Source organism: Myxine glutinosa, chromosome 9 (assembly GCF_964187855.1).
Source record: "Myxine glutinosa chromosome 9, kmMyxGlut1.1, whole genome shotgun sequence".
Taxonomy (NCBI): Eukaryota; Metazoa; Chordata; class Myxini; order Myxiniformes; family Myxinidae; genus Myxine; species Myxine glutinosa.
This window is the reverse complement of record NC_136269.1, coordinates 62244953-62265053: the sequence shown is the minus strand read 5'-3', so window position 1 is coordinate 62265053 and position 20101 is coordinate 62244953. Positions and strand designations below refer to the sequence as shown.

At 43.9% G+C, this 20101-nt stretch overlaps 1 protein-coding gene across 3 annotated transcripts in view; it reads left to right on the top strand.

Moving 5' to 3' along the window:
• SPTBN1 (spectrin beta, non-erythrocytic 1) overlaps positions 1–20101 on the top strand; it is a 221542-nt gene that overhangs the window by 152198 nt on the left and 49243 nt on the right. For all 3 annotated transcript variants that reach the window (XM_068129086.2, XM_068129087.2, XM_068129088.2), the window contains exons 16-19: positions 1681–1818; positions 1943–2162; positions 11842–12039; positions 17242–17580. In XM_068129086.2, coding sequence (XP_067985187.1) covers positions 1681–1818; positions 1943–2162; positions 11842–12039; positions 17242–17580 — 895 coding nt within the window. The remainder of the gene's footprint in view (positions 1–1680; positions 1819–1942; positions 2163–11841; positions 12040–17241; positions 17581–20101) is intronic.

Sequence of the window (20101 nt, the reverse complement as noted above, 5' to 3'; positions counted from 1 at the left end):
TACAAGGGGAAAGGTGACCCTCTGGAGTGTGGCTCGTACCAAGCAATAAAGTTATTGGAGCTTGGAATGAAGGTATTGGAAAGGAGTGTTGGAGAGCAGGATAAGGAAGAAGGTGAAGATCGACGAAATGCAGTTTGGATTCATGCCAGGAAGAGGAACAACAGACGCGCTCTTTATTGTGAGGCAGTTGCCGGAGAAGTACATGGAGAAGAGGAAGAAGTTGTTTCTTGGGTTTGTTGGTCTGGAGAAAGCATTCGATAGGGTTCCACGCGAAGTATTGACATGGGCATTGAGGAAGTTAGAAGTGGTGGAAGTCAGAGTGAACTCCATTCAATGTACAATGTGCGCTGAGTGGGTTCATCAAAAATATAGTGGTCTTAAAGGGTCATTAACCAGTGTGGCAGCTACATTCAAATGTAAGGTGTGCACAGAGGGAGCTGCAGATGGAGGAAATGTTGAGTTGGATCTTGGAGACGGCGTTAAGCTGGAAGGTGTGAAAACATTTTGCTACCTCGGAGAGATGCTGAATGGAGAAGGTGGATCAGACTCGGCAACGGTTGCCCGAGTGAGATGTGCATGGAAGAAGTTTCGGGAACTGAGTGGTGTGCTGATGAGGAGGGGAGTGTCGTTGAAGCTGAAGGGAAAGGTGTATGTTGCATGTGTGAGAAGTGTTATGATTTATGGGAGCGAGACATGGGTCATGAATGTAGAGCAGCAACGGAGGCTGGAAAGGGTGGAAATGCGAATGGTTCGGATGTGCGGAGTGTCGTTGAGAGAGAGGAAGACAAATGATGAATTGCGAAAGATGATGGGAATAGAGCCTGTGATTGATGCTGTGAAGAGGAACAGGTTGAGATGGTTTGGTCATGTGTTGAGGAAGGATGAAAGTGACTGGTTGAGAAGAGTGATGGAAATGAATGTAGAAGGAAGTAGAGGACGGGGAAGACCGAGAAAGACTTGGCTAAAGATGGTGGAAGAAGAAATGCGGGCAAGGGGGTTAACAAGGAGAGATGCAGAAAATAGTGCAAAATGGAGAAGATTGTCATGGGGACCGCAAGGCTAACCCCCGCTCTAGCAGGGAAAATGGCCTTAAAATGCATGTTGTTGTTGTTGTGTTGTACTGAGCAATGCCCACGTCCCCCGTCCCCCTGCCCCTGGCCTTCATTGTTAATAAGTTTAACCATGTCTTCACTTCCAGCATGAATCCAGCATTGACTTTCATTCTTCCTTAGATTTTGCTTCATTTATATTAAATGCACACTACTTTGATAAATATCAATTTGCTATACTTTAATATGGAGAATGTGACAATCTGGCAATGTGGCAATGTGGCAATGTGGGACATGTGGTTACCAATGTGGGACATGTGATGGAAGGTATTAAAACATAGTGCCGTTGAGAAATCTGCCTCTACAAACCCAAAAGGGGAACCCAATTAGGGAATTTGAGGAATCCTTCCTCATTTATAAACTATTCCAAAATTTTAGCCCTGGATTGAAGTTCTGGGGAACTTCCATCCTCAATTTGAAAATTGTTACATTCTTTATTTAGTTTTGGACACAAAACTCGAAAACGGTAGGTTTTCTTTTTTTCATCTAATTTAACTGGCTGCAAGGATTCCTGGAATGCTTCTGTAATTTGTACTTTGCTGCACTTTGTCATGTTCATTGCTCTGTGCAGTTTTGAAAGTTTAGATCCAGAGATGAACAGCCAGGCATCACGCATTGCTGTGGTGAACCAACTTGCCCGGCAGCTTATCCATGCAGGTCACCCTGGAGAACAAGACATCAAGGTGAAGCAGGATCATTTGAATGGCAGGTATGGTTGTGCTTTAGATCTTGCTTTCCTCGTGTTGTTAATCATGTATAACTTGTTTGTGGTAATGCGAATGAAATGAATGCGTAGTGCTTTGCAGCTTATTGGCTTGTCACCGGGCCTGCAGGTGGAGTAAGTTCCGTGAATTGGTTGACATAAAGAAAGAAGAGTTGCAGTCAGCCCTCAGCATCCAGAACTTTCACCTTGAGGGAAATGAGACCAAAGCCTGGATAAGAGAAAAAACCAAAGTCATTGAGTCAACCCAAGAGTTTGGAAATGACCTCACTGGAGTCATGGCCTTACAGCGCAAGCTATCAGGAATGGAGAGGGACCTAGCCGCTATTCAGGTTGGCCTTTTCTTGTGTACTGTATTTATGATACTGGACTGATACTGGAAGTGTGAACTGGAAGAACTGGACTGATATCGAACTGGAAGATTTTTCAAGTATATTGGTTGTTCTTGTATGTTTGCTCTGTTGTCTGTCTGTTTGTCTGTCAGTATGTCAGTCGCCTACAGGTCACTCCAATTCCACTGCTTCGCCGATGACATCCAACTTTTCATCTCCACCAAGTCCATCTCCACCGCCACCCACTCTATCCTGACAAACTGCATCACTGAAATAAAATCCTGGCTTCAAATCAACTTCCTCAAACTTAACTGTGATAAATCTGAAATAATCATCATTGGCCCAAAAACGCTCACCAAGTCCACCCATAACTTTGCCCTCAACATCGACGGTTTCCCAGTATCCACCTCCCCTCACATCCGGAATCTTGGCATCATCTTTGACCAAACCCTCTCCTTCGACAAATACACTAAACAGATCACAAAGACAGCCTTCTTTCACCTGAAAAACATCGCCCGTCTCCGTCCATCCCTCTCCTCCGTGGCTGCAGAAACCCTCATCCACGCCTTCATCACTTCCCGTCTGGACTACTGCAATAGCCTCCTTTATGGTTCACCCTCAACAATCACCAATAAACTCCAATACATTCAGAACTCCGCTGCCCGTCTACTCACCCATTCCCGGACCCGTGACCACATCACCCCCGTCCTTTACAAGCTTCACTGGCTCCCCATCTCCCAGAGAATCCAGTACAAAATCCTCCTCTTGACCTACAAAGCCCTCCATAACCTGGCCCCATCCTACCTGGCTGACCTCCTCTCCAGACACACTCCCACCCGCAACCTCCGCTCTGCTGGTACCAACCTCCTGACCCCCCCCCCCCCATCCGGACCAAATTTAGATCCTGGGGGGACAGGGCCTTCTCCATCGCTGCTCCCACCCTCTGGAACTCGCTACCTCACACCATCAGAGACTCCTCCTCACTCACCACATTCAAAACATCACTCAAGACCCACCTGTTCAACACTGCATTCAACATTTAACCCACAGCATCTAACCCCTGACTATCTCCTCTCCTTCTCCCTCCTTTGTGCTTTGAATATTTCCCTATTGATTCTTCTTTTTTTGCAATTGTTTTTATGTTTTGCTATGCATTATGTTTTGCACTCTGTCAAAGCGTCTTTGGGCTTCCTGAAAAGCGCTATATTAAATAAATGCATTATTATTATTATTATTATTATTATTATTCAGGTTGGCCTTTTCTTGTGTACTGTATTTATGTTTGTTTGAACCTTCCATAATTGTGCATTTTGGTGTTTAAAGAAAAGAACTTGAATCCCTTGAGTATGTTTTGTCTTGTTTCTCTTCTTTGTGATTTTATTTTCTCTTCACTCTTCTGTGTAAAAGCAATGTGTTTTTTGTTTGTTATTTAGGGCTTCTTCGAGAATTATCTGTCAGAGAATCTGCTCACCTTGTGTATTTGAATTTGATGTTTGAAGGTGTATGACAAATTGATTGTATCTCGAAAATGAGCGAGCGATGGTTTTGACTGTAACTGAGCTTTTATAAAAACTCATGCGTTGATATTTTGTGCAAAACGATCTTGTATTTCTGATAATGTATTGTACATTAACACAATGCATTCAGATGAATTTATGCAGGTTTAATATACGGCTACAGTACCTTCAGAAAGTATTCACACCCCTTGACTTTTTCACATTTTGTTGGATTTAAAATGCATTAACCTGAGATTTTTTGTCACTGATCTATCTGCACATAATACCCCATAATGTCAGTGGAATTTTTTTTTAAAAGAATTTTTTACAGAATGATTAAAATGAAAGGCTGAAATGTCTTGAGTCAATAAGTATTCAACTCCTTTGCTATGACACTCCAATTGAGCTCAGGTGCATCCAATTTCCGTTGGTCATCCTTGAGACATCCAACTTCATTGGAGTCCACCTGTGGCCAATTCAATTGATTGGACATGATTTAGAAAGAAACTAATTTTTCTATATAAGGTCCGACAGTTGACGGTGTATGTCAGAGCATAAACTCTACCATGGAGTCCAAGGAACTGTCCGTAACACTCCGAGATAGAATTGTGAAGAGGCCTAGATCGAGGGAAGGGTATAAAATCATTTCTAGAGTGTTGAAAGTTCCCAAGAGCACAGTGAGCTCCATCATTAGGAAATGGAAAGAATATGGAACGACCCAGACTCTTCCGAGAGCAGAACATCTGACCAAACTGAGCAACCGGGCAAGAAGGACTTTGGTCAGGGAGGTGACCAAGAACTCAAAGACCACTCTGACAGAACTACAGAGTTCCTTGGCTGACATGGGAGAACCTGCCGGAAGGACAACAGTCTCTGCAGCATTTTACAAATGTAGGCTTTATGGGAGAATGGCCAGATGGAAGCCACTCTTGAGAAAAAGGCACATGACAGCATGCCTGGAGTTTGCAAAAAGGCATGTGAAAGAATGAGTGCATGAAGCAAAAGATTCTGTGGTCTGATAATATGAAAATTTAACTTTTCCATGAATGCAAAGCGCACATCTGGTGGAAACCGAGCACAGCTCATCACCCATCTAACACCATCCCTACCGGGAAGCATGGTGGTGGTCGCATCATGCTATGTGGATACTTTTCCGTGGCAGGGACTGGGAGACATGCAAGGATAGCGGGAACAATTAATTGAGCCAAATTCTGGCAAATCCTTGAGGAGAACCTGCTTCAGAGTGCAAAAGATCTTACACTGTGGGCAAGGATTTACGTTCCAACAAGACAATGACCCCAAGCATACAGCCAAAGCAACACTGGAATGGCTTCAGAACAAGAATGTGAAAGTCTTTGAGTGGCCCAGACAAAGCCCAGACTTGAGAATCTGGAAAGACTTGAAGATTGCTGTTCACTGACGCTCCCCATCCAATCAAACTTGACAGAGCTTGAGCAAATCTGCAAGGAAGAATGGAATTTCATATTTCTGTCTTTCATTTAAAATTATTTTGCAAAGGTTTAAAAAAAAAAATTCTACTTTGACATTGAGCTGTCCACGCTCTTCACCTCGAAGTTAAGTAATTGTTCACAATTGTATTTTTGTCGAAACTGTATTTATCTTACATGTGTGTACTTGCAGTGTTTCCCCAAGGAAGATTCTCGGTGTTAATCTTTCATACCTGTATAAAATAGTCGAGTATTTCGTGCCGTGTTATTTGCGGCCTAGTTATTTATTTATTATAATTTTTTTTTTCCCCACAGAATCGAGGCTCGTGAAAGAGCTAACATTTATTTCACAAACAAATCAAACAGACAAGCAAAATATATAAAAAGAGTGAGCGGAAGACAAGATTGGGAGAGAAGGGGAAGCACACAAACACAACATTTGAGAGCAGGGAGATGTGTGGGAGGGAGAGGGCTTGGGGGGAGGAGGCGTGGGAAGGGGGGGGGGAGGTGGGACTGACACAAAAATTTAAATTAAACAGTGAAAACGATCTGGGGAATGGGGTGAAAATGGGGGTGAAACACGTGGTCAAAGAACGAGCAAACGAAAAGAACAAAGAATGAAATGTTTTTTTGTTTGTTTGTTTGCTTTATTAGTTAAGATTTTAAACAAGGAATAATGAGGTGAAAAGACTGGGAAAAAACTGAGAACAAGAGTAGATGGACCACAATCGACCGCCGAGAGAAAACAAAGCCTCAATATGTAGGAAGCTTAAAGAACTCGCACTCTTACGATGTCTCTCTGAAAAGACGGACTGGACAACCCTCCCATCCACTTTCTGAATAATCCTCTCCAAGAAGTTCTGTCACTCAAGCTTTTGGGTCTCACTATCTGCCATGATCTTTCCTGGGAAAACCACATTTCAAATCTGGCCTCCAAAGCCAGTTGCTGACTGGGCATCCTCCATCATGGGAAGTCCTTCCTTGGTACACCTGAGCTGCTCACCACATACAAGGCTTTCATCCGCACCTCAATGGAATACTGCTCTCCCCTCTGGGCTGGTGCTCCTGCCTCACACCTAGCTCGTCTTCACGCTGTTGAAACTAAAGCGTTCAGAATCATTGGAATCTCCCGCAATGAAGCTAACTCCAAGGGCCTCTCACTCACTCACCGCAGGCAGGTTTGGTGGTCTTTCCGTCTTCTACCGACTCCTCTCTGGCCTTGCCTCCCCAGCTCTCTCTGGGCTCTGTCCCCCAAATATTCCTACAGGTCGCACAAGATCTGCCTGCAACCCTCTTATGGTTAAACTGCCAAAATCAAGACTCGAAGTTAAGTAATTGTTCCCATTTGTATTTTCGTTATAACTATTTATTTTATGGTGTGTGTACGTATATTGTGTCCCGAGAAAGATTTTCGGTGCAAATATTTCATACCTGTATTGAAAATCGTGTTAATTTGTGTCGTGTCTTGAGGCCTTGTACAGTGTACAACCTGGAGGCTTTGTTTTTTCTCTCAGCGGTCCATCGTTTGTGATCCAATAACTTTCGTTCTCTGTTTTCCCAGTCTTTTCACCCCATAGCCTACTTCCTTGTGTAAATCTCAACTTAAAAAAAAAAAAAAAAAAAAAAAAATTTTTTCCTTCTCTGTTCTCATTCGTTTATTCATTCTTATTCGTTCGTTCGTTCTTCGACCACGTGTTTCTCCCCCATTTCCCCAGAGAGTTTTCACTGTTATTAACCTTCAATGTTTACACTTTCCCCTCAAGTTATGTATTCCGTCATATATTATAACACCTTTTTCTTCTTCTTTAAAAGGCTGCTTTCGACTTGCTCACCAAATCTATTCATCCCAAAAAAAAAATCCATCTCCTATAGTGCCTTTGTTCTACAATCCCTAAACTCTCCTGCACTCCATCCTCCATCCAGCGTTCTTAAACGTATTTTTAACTCGAAGGTCACAATAAACTCATTTTGCAATAAATGTTCGTTTCCCATTAATCGTACACTTTCTAAAATCCAATCTCACCCCTCCCCTCCAAATCTTCCCCATAGCCCCTCCCCTCCAAATCTTCCCCATCACCCCTCCCCTCCAAATCTTCCCCATCACCCATCCCTTTCAAATCTTCCCCCTTTCCCCTCCCAATCCTCCCCATCACCCATCCCCTTCAAATCCCCCCCTTTACCCCCTCCCTCCTAAACTACCCCCTCACCCCTCCCCTCCAAGACTCCCCCTCACCCCTCCCCTCCTAGACTCCTCCCTCACCCCTCCCCTCCAAATCTCCCCCATATCCCATCCCTTTCAAATCCCTCCCCTTGTCCCTTCCCTCCCAAACTCCCCCCTCGCCCCTCCCCTTCAAATCTCCCCACCCTCATTTCTTCTCAATTTCCCCCCTCTCACTCCCCCTCCTCAAAGCGTCCTCCCCGCTTCTTCCCCCTTCCAACTCTCACCTCCATCTCCCCCAACCTTCTGCCTCGCTCTTCCCCCTCCTCAAATAACACCTCATTGCGCCTCACCCAATCACCATCAAACCTTTTGTCCAGGTCCTTCCTTCCCTTTCTCCGAGCTATTCTGAAATCTCTGACACACCTTCAACAGCTCTCCCTACCTCTTCCACCTCTTCCACATCTTACCCTACCCCTCCTCCCCCCTGTTCTGTATCCGATGCTCCCCCTTCCTCTTCATTAACGGTATGGACCTCAAACATCCGGGGCCTTCGTTCAAACTTAACCGATCTCTCCATACAGGTTGCTTCTGTCAAACCAGACGTGATCTGCTTAACAGAAACTTTCCTCCTTCATGATGTCTCTGATTCCTTAGTATCTCTCCCGGGTTACTCCCTCCTCCGGTATGATAGACCTGAGCCTCGTCCTGGAGGTGGGGTTGCTATCTTTATCAAAAACTCTCCTCACTCGCCCTGCACTGCACTCTCTCCACCTCACCCCCAGGAATACCTCTGGCTACGGCTTCCCCTTCGCTCCCACCTCTTGTTCATATGTGTGTTGTACCGTCCACCAAACCGTGATGACCATCTACATCTCGCTGTCTGATAATATGGACCAACTTCTATCTACTCATCCCAACTCTCTCTTCCTAATATGTGGTGATTTCAACTGTCATCATGCCAGTTGGCTGGGTGTGGGTACCTCTCTCACCAGCCATGGCTCCTCAGCAAAGGACTTCTGCGACTCACTGGGACTGACACAATCTGTCAATTTCCCGACCCGGATCTCAGTCAACGGAGCATCTTCTCTTCTGGACTTGGTTATGACTAACTTCCCTGAAAATGTCTGCTGCTCTTCTTCTGCTCCAATCGGATCATCTGATCATGTCCTTGTTAAAGTGGACATCTCTCTGACCATTCTCAGGGAGCCTGCTCAGCGTCGACGAGTCTGGCATTTCACTCAGGCCAACTGGCACGGTCTTCAAGCAGCCATCAATCATCTGGACTGGTCTCCCATCTCTACCACCTCTGACATCAACTCATCCTGGGAATTCTTCCAAAGTAAATTGCTCTCTCTCATGCACAGATTTATCCCATCTCGTCTTCAGTTGTCATACCCTTCCTCCCGTCCATGGCACACGGAATCTTGTGGTGAGGCTGTTGCCCAGAAACAACTTGCCTTCGTCTCCTGGAAAGCAAATCCAACGGAAGGAAATCTCATTTCCTTTCACAAAGCCCGAAACAAGTGTGTGTCCACCCTCAGGAGAGCCAGGAAACAATATCTCTCCGTTCTCAAGACCGAACTCTCTTATCTGTCTCCCTCTTCCAAATCCTGGTGGCGTCTGGTCAAATCTGTTTCTGGTGTTTGTTCCCCCTCCATCCCTTCCCTTACCTCAAACGGCTAAACAGCTGACTCCGCACGTGAAAAAGCTGAATGCCTCAACTCTGTGTTTGCCTCTAAATATTGTGTCCCAAACCCATCCCTCTCTGTACCCACCATACCCAGTCGTACCCAGCTGCTCCTGGACTCCGTGTCCTTTCCTCCTGACAAGGTGGAAAAGTTTCTGTCAACCTTCGACTGATTCTGCAACTGGACCTGTCGGCATCAGCCCACGGATCCTAAAATCCTGCTCTGCCGCTCTATCTCACCCTCTCTCTGTTCTCTTCACCCTCTCTTTTGCTCAAGGTCAACTGCCATCTGCTTGGAAATCAGCCAACATCATGGCTTTACACAAACAAGGTGCAAAAACAGATCCTTGCAACTACAGACCAATCAGCCTTCTCCCAATTATCAGCAAATTCATGGAATCCATCATTGCTTCAGATATCAAATCTTTCCTCTTCTCCAATGGCTTGATCTCTGATTATCAATTTGGTTTCAGACCAGGTCACTCTACTCTGGACATGCTGCTTCTGCTGTCTCAACAATGGATGGAGGTCCTCAATGCCAAACAGGAAATTAGAGCTGTCTCCCTTGACATATCACGTGCCTTCGATACAGTCTGGCACCCCGCTCTGCTCACCAAACTCTCCTATGGTATCCAGGAAAATCTCCACGCATGGCTTGCGGACTTCCTCTCGAGTCGTCGTCAACGTGTGGCCCTGAATGGGTTTCTCTCATCTCCCCTTCCTGTTCAGGCTGGAGATCCCCAACGCAGTGTTCTGGGCCCTGTGCTTTTTCTGGTCTTCATCAATGATCTCTCTGACTCTCTTGAAAATCCTCTCTACCTCTTTGCTGATGACTCCACTCTCTGCTGCTCCATTCCTCATCCCTCAGATCGGCAGTCTGCAACCTCCTCGCTCTCTGCAGACCTGGACAAAATCACAGACTGGTCAAAGAAGTGGAACATGTCTTTCAATCCTGACAAATCTCACACTCCTACTATGTCTCTCCAAAAAGGCTGACTGGACAACCCTCCCATCTACTTTCTGAACAATCTTCTCCACGAAGTTCTGTCACTCAAACTTTTGGGTCTCGCTATCTGCCATGATCTTTCCTGGGAAAACCACATTTATAATCTGGCCTCCAAAGCCAGTTGCCGACTGGGCATCCTCCATCATGGGAAGTCCTTCCTTGGCACACCTGAGCTCCTCACCACATACAAGGCTTTCATCCGCAGCTCAATGGAATACTGTTCTCCCCTCTGGGCCCGTGCTCCTGCTTCACACCTAGCTCGGCTTCACGCTGTTGAAACCAAAGCTTTCAGAATCGTTGCAATCTCCCGCGATGAAGCTAACTCCGAGGGCCTTTCACCGACTCACCACAGGCAGGTTGGTGGTCTTTCTGTCTTCTACCGACTCCTCTCCGGCCTTGCTCCCTCAGCTCTCTCTGGGCTCTGTCCCCCAAATATTCCTACAGGTCGCACAAGATCTGCGTGCAACCCTCTTATGGTTAAACTGTCAAAATCAAGACTCTGCTCACCTTCACTCCTTCATTCCTCTTTTCTCCTGCCTCTGGAACGAACTCCCCACTCTCTTCAATACCACTCCTCCCTCCAGGTCTTTAAAACAGCTGTTCACCACCATCTCTTATCTTCCCCCATCCAAAACCTTGATCTTTTCTGCCCCCGCTAATTTCACCCTAGATCCACTTTAAAAAAAAAACAACTTCTTTCCTGGAAGTCCTTGCAGTGTCCTTGTGTTTTATACTTCTCCCACCCTCCTCTCCCTTCCCACGCCTCCTCCCCCTCTCCCCCTTCCCACGCCACCTCCCCCCAAGCCCTCTCCCTCTCACAGATCTCCCGATGTCACTGCTCTCAAATGTTGTGTTTATGTGCTTCCCTTTCTCTCCCCATCTTGTCGACCTGGTGACTCCCTTATTATATGTTTTGTGTCTGTTTGATTTTTTTGTGTGATAAATGTTAGCTCTTTCACGAGGCTCGATCCTGTAAACAAATTTTTAAAAAGGGATAATATGTGTAGATCAGTGACAAAAAAATCTCAATTTATTCCACTTTTAATTCCGGATGTAACACAACAAAATTGGGAAAAGTCGAGTGGTGTGAATACTTTCTAAAGGCACTGTATGCCCTTCATTTGGCAAACTGTGTAACTTAGTTCAGTAATACCCCGCTTAGCTCTATCCTGTAGAACACTGGTTTGTTGTCGTGCTGTATGTCCTAGTGGAAAAAAAGATGAAGGAAATACACAACGCAGCCCTCTGAGTGAATGCACTCACTGCCATTGTGGGTCGTGTGTTAGATTTGGTTACATCAACCATTAGAGCCATTTTCAACCATGCAGCCAAGATAAAAGCTTCTGCCAGTCAACCACTTTAACTAAAATAAAGTTAACTCGTTCAAGGAGCAGTTTGGCAGAGAAGATGAAGAGCCGATTAAGCTTGGTTGGACAGGTTTAAGTGCTGCAGTTACTTGCATAGCATCTGTATCAGTGGTGATGTTGCGAGAGCTGATGACCAGGCAGTTCTTCAATTCCCCGAGCTGTTGTATACCATCTGTATTGCACTGGTGTATTTATAAAATAATCTTCCCATCTGTATTATTATTCGTGCGATTACCAATACTTCAAATGAAGCCCTCGTATACTGGTCATGCATAAGAAATAATGTCAGGAACACATCTCCATATAAACAATGGTATAATGACTTCTTCTTTTTTGCATTTTTTTTTTTTTTGCATTTTCAATTGGCTCTCTCTTCTCCAGTAACGGATCCTGATACTGAACATCCTGAGCACTTCATCCTAGCTGTCAAGTTTCTTCAGTGCGAGACTCCTTTTCGTGTGTATTCGTTGGTTTTGATTTCTACACTGTACTTTATTCTCTTCGGCCTATCCAGACCAAGTTGGTGGAAATGCATGGTGAGGCGGAGCAGCTAGCAACGCAGCACCCAGAGCAGGCAGATGCCATCCATGATCGTCTGGCCGAGATTGAAGCCGTGTGGGCCAATCTGAAAGTGACTTTGCACAATCGCGAGGAGTCGCTTGGTGAGGCTAGCAAATTGCAGCAGTTCCTACGAGACCTGGATGATTTTCAGGTACCGATTTTGCTGGAGGTTGTTGTGCATGGCTGCCATACATTTCCATAAGTGGCTTTGCATTACAAAATGTATTACTTTGGCAAAATTTAACCTCCTCTTTCTTTCACAAGTTATCATAAATTAACAAATGTTATGTGACCTTGTGTATAACCCAGGGATCATAGCAAAGGAGAAGAGTATTGTGCAAAGCTGTTTTTAAATCTTGAAATAGAACGATAATCACTGATATTTGCATCAATATTTACCTCCACCACTGAAGGTGGACAGAGGTTTTCACCCCTGTTTATCTGTGTCCTGTGAGCAGGATATCTAAATAAGTTATGGATGGGATTTGGATGAAACGTAGTGGACAGGTTGGGTGTGTGACGAGGACAAATTTATTCGATTTTGGTGAAGATTCGATCCGGATCCAGATACAAGAATTCTTCGTGATTCTTCGCCATTGAGAGATGGGGCCAAAAACGATATACTGTATAACACGAACACAATATTTCAAAACATTGTTGATGGATTTGGAAAAAACTTGGTGGAGAGGTTGTGTGTGTGACGAGGATGAATTGAATCTATTTTGGTGAAGATCCAAATTGATGGGATACCAAACATGAACTGTTCAGCCTGATTGAGATATGCACTCGACTGAGTGCCATTCTATTCCTGGGAAAAATGCCAGTGGCCTGGAAAATGTCCCTTTATATATGGTATGTGCCATGTGGCAAAGTATAGAAAAGAAGGGACATTCAAAAAAAGAATCTCATGTGCATGCTGGGATACCCATGTGGTCTTAGGAGGAAACCAAGTAATGCTCCAGAAAAGTTCATAGAAAGGGGCACCTTACATATATAGGTTATAACCCATTAGTACGTGAAGTTTTCTGTGTACCTTGAAAACGAAAACTCGCAGATAATGTGCATGTGTGTGAAATCTAATTTGTTAACAAAATTAATAAAGTTTGTATGTAATATGTGCCAACCAATTGCAGACATGTTGGGTGTGATGTATTCTTTGGGGCATGTGTGATGTGTGCACACATTTATAGGCAACAATTGGATGAGATGAAAGAATTATACACATGTGCAGTGCGGCCTATTTTACCAGTCCCTTTTGAACCATAATTGCATATTACATAAACTTGCAAGTGTTGACATTGCAGACATATTGGACAAACGTGATATGTACATGATGAATACTGATGATAATTAGAGATGATGGATGAATTTTATATGTACACCTACTTCTGCAATATAATATAAAACTAGTATGTACAGTCACGTGAAAAAGTAAGTACACCCCATGTAAAGTTTTGACTTTTTCAACATATTTCAACATACAGCTATTTGATCTTCATTTCAACAATTATTGTCATATTGATATCGTATTGATAGATATCTATCATATTGATAGATAAAGGTGATATAATATAACAAATATCATGAAACATTTACATTTTGTAGTCCATTGTATAATTTAAATAAACCTAAATACAAATTTCACATGTGGAAAAAGTAAGTACACTCTTGACTCTAATAGGTGGTATTGCCCCCTTTGGCAGAAACAACCTCAAGTAGGCGTTTATTATAACTGTCTACCAGTCTCTGACATCGACTGGGAGAAATTTTTGCCCACTCCTCCATGCAGAATTCTTTCAGCTGTGCGATGTTTGAGGTATTTCTTGTATGCACAGCTCGTTTCAAATCCCCCCACAACATCTCAATGGGATTTAGATCCGGGCTTTGACTTGGCCATTCCAAAACCCTCCATTTCTTTTTTTCAGTCATTCCTTGGTGGATTTACTAGTACTAGGACGTGCCCGTACGTGGGTGCCCGTACGTGCGTGCAAAAAAGCATGCGTGCAAACAACAACAACAAAAAAAAACTTTGAAACCACGTGGCAGTAACGACCACAGAACCCCCCCCCCCCCCCTCTATTTACATGAAATGGTTTGGTCCATTCGCAAAGCCAAAGCGAACGGCGAACGGCTAAATCGCCATAGCTCGGTAACTACTTCTCCGATTAATTTCAAACCTTGAAAAGGCACATCCTCGGGTCCCCAGCAATATACCTGGCAAGTTTCAAGTATATCGGACCGGTAGTTGTCGAGAAACAGCGGTCACAGACAAACACACACACACACACACACACACACACACACACAGACACACACACACACAGAGATTACTGGAATTATAGATAGATGTTTCCGGTCATTGTCATGTTGCAAGGTCCACCTTCGGTTGAGCTTCAACTTTCCGACAGATGGCCTCACATAATCCTCAAGCACCCTCTGGTACAATGAAGAATTTATTGTTGATTCTATGATGGTGAGCTGCTCAGGCCCTGATGCAGCAAAGCTGCCCCAAACCATAATATTTCCACCACCATGCTTTACAGTTGGTATCAGGTTCTTGTGGTCAAATGCTGTCTTTGGTTTTTACCAAACATATCTTCTGGTACTGTGGCCAAATAGCTCTACCTTTGACTCATCTGTCCAGAGCACATTGTTCCAGAAGTGCTGGCCTTTGCCTTGGTGTTCATTGGCAAACTTTAGTCTTGCCCTGATGTTCTTTCTGGACAGCAAAGGTTTCCTCCTGGCACACGTCCCATGTAGATCAAATTTGTGCAGCCTCTTTCTAATGGTAGACTCGTGCACTTTGACATCAACAGTGGCAAGAGCTACCTGTAGGTCCCGTGATGACATTCTGGGGTTCTTAGAGACTTCTTTCAGCATCTTGCGGTCTGCTCTCGGGCTGAACTTGCTGGGGCGGCCTGGCCTGAACAAGTTGGCAGTTGTTTGGAATCTTCTCCACTTGTAGATGATCTTCTGGACAGTCGAATGATTGATTTCAAATTGTTTGGAGATCTTTTTAAATCCCTTCCCAGACTCGTAGGCATCTATAACCTTCTTTCTGAAGGCCTCAGAGAGCTCTTTTGATCTCGGCATGGTGACGCCGCACACTTCAACAACAAAGAGCAAACCAAACGAAATGTCTGAGGTTTAAATAAGACAGGTTCCTCTAAGATCCTCTCTAACGATGTTCTAATCATTTGCACCTGAGCTTGTGCACCTGAATTCTGGTTTTAGGTATTGGAAGTAGTGATAAATGTAGGGGTGTACTTACTTTTTCCACATGTGAAATTTGCATTCATGTTTATTTAAATTATACAATGGACTACAAAATGTAAATTTTTCATGATATTTGTTATATTATATCACCTTTATCTGTCAATATTATTGAAATGAAGATCAAATAGCTGTATGTTGAAATATGTTGAAAAAGTCAAAACTTTACATGGAGTGTACTTACTTTTTCACGTGACTGTATGGCATTTTAATTTTTTACAGAAAAATGAAAGACCGTGAAGAGGTCCCTTTGAAATCAAGAGACTGTAACTGCCTTGAAAATACATTTACTTCTTCATGCAGCTGTATGAATCAAATTGGTGCCCCTTCATATTAACTTTTCTCGGGCATTACTCTTTCTCGAGCAAGAAAACAAGGGTAGTCCAGCATGCACATGAGATATTTTTTTGAATGTCCCTTCTATTCTATACTTTGCCACATGGCACATACCATATATAAAGGGGCCTTTTCTATGCCCCTGGCATTTTACCCAAGAATGGCCCTTCTTTTCTATAGTTTGCCACATGGCACGTACCATATAAAGGGGCCTTTTCTATGCCCCTGGCATTTAACGCAAGAATGGCCCTTCTTTTCTATAGTTTGCCACATGAAACATCCCATATAAAGGGGCCTTTTCTATGCCCCTGGCATTTTTCACAAGATACATTTTTATTACGAACAAAATGTATTTGTTCATTGTACAATACTTTATTCAAGATGATATAAAAGACTTGAAAAAGTAAGGGGAAAAAAAAAAATTCAACCCAGACAGGATTTGAACCAACAATCCTCAGCTTGGGAGTCTGATGCTTTATCCATTAGGCGATTGAGTCAGCATGTCAGAATTAAATAATATATATTTGAAAGGGGTATGAAGTGTGTTAGCCTGGTGTTGGCTTAACGGTTAGGGTGCCGGCTTGGGATCCAAGGATCCTGGGTTCGAATCCCGATCAATCGCTGAATTAACACCAGGGGGGTTGACTCAGCCTGTCATCCTTCCGAGGTCGGCAAATTGAGTACCAGCTTGCTGGGATGAATGATCACGGTGTGTACCCTGATTTAGAATAGGTACTCCTTATCCCTGCGCATCGTAAGAGGCGACCAAGGGTTGGCGTCAGGAAGGGCATCCGGCCATAAAAACATTGCCTCAAACAGGGAACCATGATTGTCATGGGGCCCGCAAGGCTAACCCCCGCTCCAGCGGGGAAAATGGCCTTAAAACGATCATTCATTCATTTATTATGAAGTGTGTATATGTATATTTATATATGCAATATACCAGTCGTAGCCGAGAAACGAATTTTCAGTCCTCATGTTAAAGTTGCATACAGAGAAATCGCCCCAAAAAAAGGAAGGGGCGCTTTGCGCCTCCCTTGATTTCCATACAATAAGCAATATTGTTTGGATATCCACATAATCCACAAACCTGGTGTTGGCTTAGCGGTCAGGGTACCAGCTTGGGATCCTAGGATCCTGGGTTCGAATCCCGGTCGATCGCTGAATTAACGCCAGGGGGGTTGACTCAGCCTGTCATCCTTCCGAGGTCGGCATAATTGAGTACCAGTTCACTGGTAATTCCCTGTTTGTCGTAAAAGGTGACAAAAAGGGTTGGCGTCAGGAAGGGCATCCGGCCGTAAAACATTGCTTCAAAAAGGGGACCAAAAAACAACAACAACCACGGTGCCCGAAAAAGGCCAACCCCCGCTTTGCGGGGAAAAATGCCTCTAAAGGTGGTTATTTTTTAAATTAATTTAAGCAATATGATGTGGTACTCATAATGACTGAAATTCAGGTTTAAGAATAATTACGTTTTAAATACGAAGAAAATGCATTTGCTCATTGTACAAGATGTTTATTTCCTCATTATTCAAGACGATATAAAAGACTTGAAAAAGTAAGGGGGAAAAAATATTCCACCCAGATGGGATTTGAACCTACAATCCCCAGCTTGGGAGTCTGATGCTTTATCCATTAGGACATTGGGCCAGCATCTCAGATATGGAGGGGTGCTTTGCACCTCCCTTTGATTATTGTGTGTAATGCTAACATTTTCCCTATGATCTTGTTCTTTCTCCATCAGGTGTGGCTGTCTCGGACACAGACCACAATCGCGTCTGAGGACATGCCAAACACGCTGCTCGAAGCCGAAAAGCTACTGGCACAACACCAGGCCATACGCAATGAGGTTAATAATTATGAAGATGACTACTTGCGAATGCGTGACGTAGGCGAGGCAGTGACCAGCGACCAGAGTGACCCACAGTACATGTTCCTGCGGCAAAGGCTGCAAGCCCTCGACACTGGGTGGCATGAGCTCCACCGCATGTGGGACAACCGACACAGTCTTTTATCTCAGTCGCATGGGTACCAGAGCTTCCTGCGGGATGCCCGTCAAGCTGAGGGTTTCTTAAGCAACCAGGTAAGCAACCAGGCCTTCAGGCCGTCCATACATAATTTTAGCAACCAGGCCTTCCATTAGGCTGGGCCAAATCGGAGGTGATTTTCCTAATTCAATGTAATTTACCTAAAAGTTGAGTGAGTATCAGGAACAAAATCATGAAAAAAAATTTCAAAAATATTGACGTTTTACGGTCAGACAGCCCGTTACCATAGCAACAGTTAGACGACTCAAAAAATGCCAAAATTGACGATTTCTCAAGCTGTGTTTGACCCCCAGAGTTGATTCTGGTACCAAAAGATGCAGAATTGAAAGCCAAGGATGATTGGATAGCTTAACAATGTCTGTGACACAATTCAATACCACATTTATCCAAAAAACTGATTTTTGTCTGAAATTTCAAGCATATTTATGGGAAAAAATTGAACATTTTGCTTTTTAATCATAGGATAACCATTAATCAGATTAAATTTACTTTAAATTGTCTTTTACAACCTTGTATTGTCCAGTTTTTATAACTGTTATAACGTTGTTTAAATTTGGCCATCTTCATTTCAATAAAAAAAAGTTAACAAAAGCAGCTTACAATCATTAATGTTAATGCCTGCTTTCGGTTGTTACTGTAACCATTCATCAGGGCGTTCAAGGCGCTCTTGCACACATCAAGGATAGGCGCTCTTGTCTTCGATACAACGGCAGTGAACTCTGGGGTCAAGAGTGGAGTCGTAGTAAGACTGGAGACTGAGTTTGGCAGGAGTCTTCTGCAACTGGCGTGTCGGCACCACATCCACGAATTGGTTGGAGGGGCGTCTTGCTCAATAGTGTATGGCCCCACCACAGGACCTAATGAACAGCTGTTCAAGCGACTGCTCAACACTTGGAGTGAATTGGACCAGGGCAACTACACATTGGTCGAGGTGTCTGCTCAACAGAGAGAGCTGGCTGGCCATGTACATGCCACCATCACCTTCCTTCAGACGTGGATGGACAATAGCACAAAGGAGACTCTTCGACACGACTACCTGGAGCTGGCACACCTCACACTGCTGTTTCTTGGAGGGACTGTCCCTGATGGTATGAGGACCATCACTATCAAAGCTCCTGGGGCATTCCACCACGCCCGTTGGATGAGCAAGACTTTATACACTATAAAGGTGGCACTCTTCCGTTGGCAGCTGGGAGATATCTACACACCCGAAGAGCTGGAAGACATAACCAGTCTCGCTGCATTCATGTCAGTCTTCTACACTAAAGCATGGTTGACATGTACCAGTGCTGCAGATGCACCATCTAACGACATGTACCTGTTGAAGAACCTCCTCAAGGCTGAGGCCAGTATCGCAAAGAATCCAACAATGTGGCCTGCCAAATTTCTGTCCTTTGTGACTGTGGCCCGAGAGAAGCTACAAAACCATTTGTGGTACCTCTCAGAGAGATTGGTCTCTTTGGCACTCTTCTCGGACAGAACGTCATCTGACAAGCAGACTATGAGAAGGGCTATGCTCAGGTACCATGGGACTGCACATAACATGATACAGGAGATGCCAGCCTCACAGCAATTGGGGAGTAAAGCCCTCAAAGACTTTGTTGGTTACGACTCTTGGAGCATGTTTGAACTCTTGGGTATTGACTCCAGTTTTGTCAAGCTCCCCGTTGCACAGTGGCCCACCTCAGACAGCTATCGTCATGGCAAGGAAGTTGTGGCCAAACTCCCAGTTGTCAATGATGCAGCAGAGCGGACACTTGGACTCGCCACAGATTTGAACACTAACAAGGCCCCCACATCTGAGGCGCAGCTCCAGGCTCTATACAGGGTTGTGAAGGGCGTCAGGGAGAAGCTGCATGGACTGGCAACATCCACTGAGGTTGTGACTAAGAAGTCATTGGCCTCCATTGATTACAATTGGGACTAGGTTTTTTATTTTGTTATCAATGTTCAATGTCAGACCTTAAATTTGAGACAAAAAAGCTTAATCAATGACAAAAGTTAATTTAAAGTACATTTAATTTGACTATAGCTCTGATTAATGATTATCCTATGATTAAAAAGCAAAATTTTCATTTTTTTTTCAAACAAATGCCTTAAATTTGAGATAAAAATGAGTTTTTGGGATAAAAGTTGTATTGAATTGTGTCACAGACATTGTTAAGCTATCCAATCATCCTTGGCTTTCAATTCTGAATCTTTTGGTACCAGATTCAACTCTGGGGGTCATATACAGCCTGAGAAATCATCGATTTTAAGAATTTTTTGAGTCGTCTGTAACGGTTGCTATGGTAACAGGCTGTTTTACCGTAAGACGTCAATATTTTTGAAAAAAACTTCATGGTTTTGTTTCTGTTACCAGCCACAACTTTTAGGTAAATTACAACCTTGTAGTATGAAAAATTGAAAATCACCCCTGATTTGGCCCAGCCTACCTTCCATATAGCATTGGGGCATCAGAAAAAAGTTTATTGGGTGTCTTTGTCCTCTCACAAGCATGACCTATTCTAAACTTGCCTGATTGAATTTGGAGTGGTAAAGTAATGTTGTCCATTA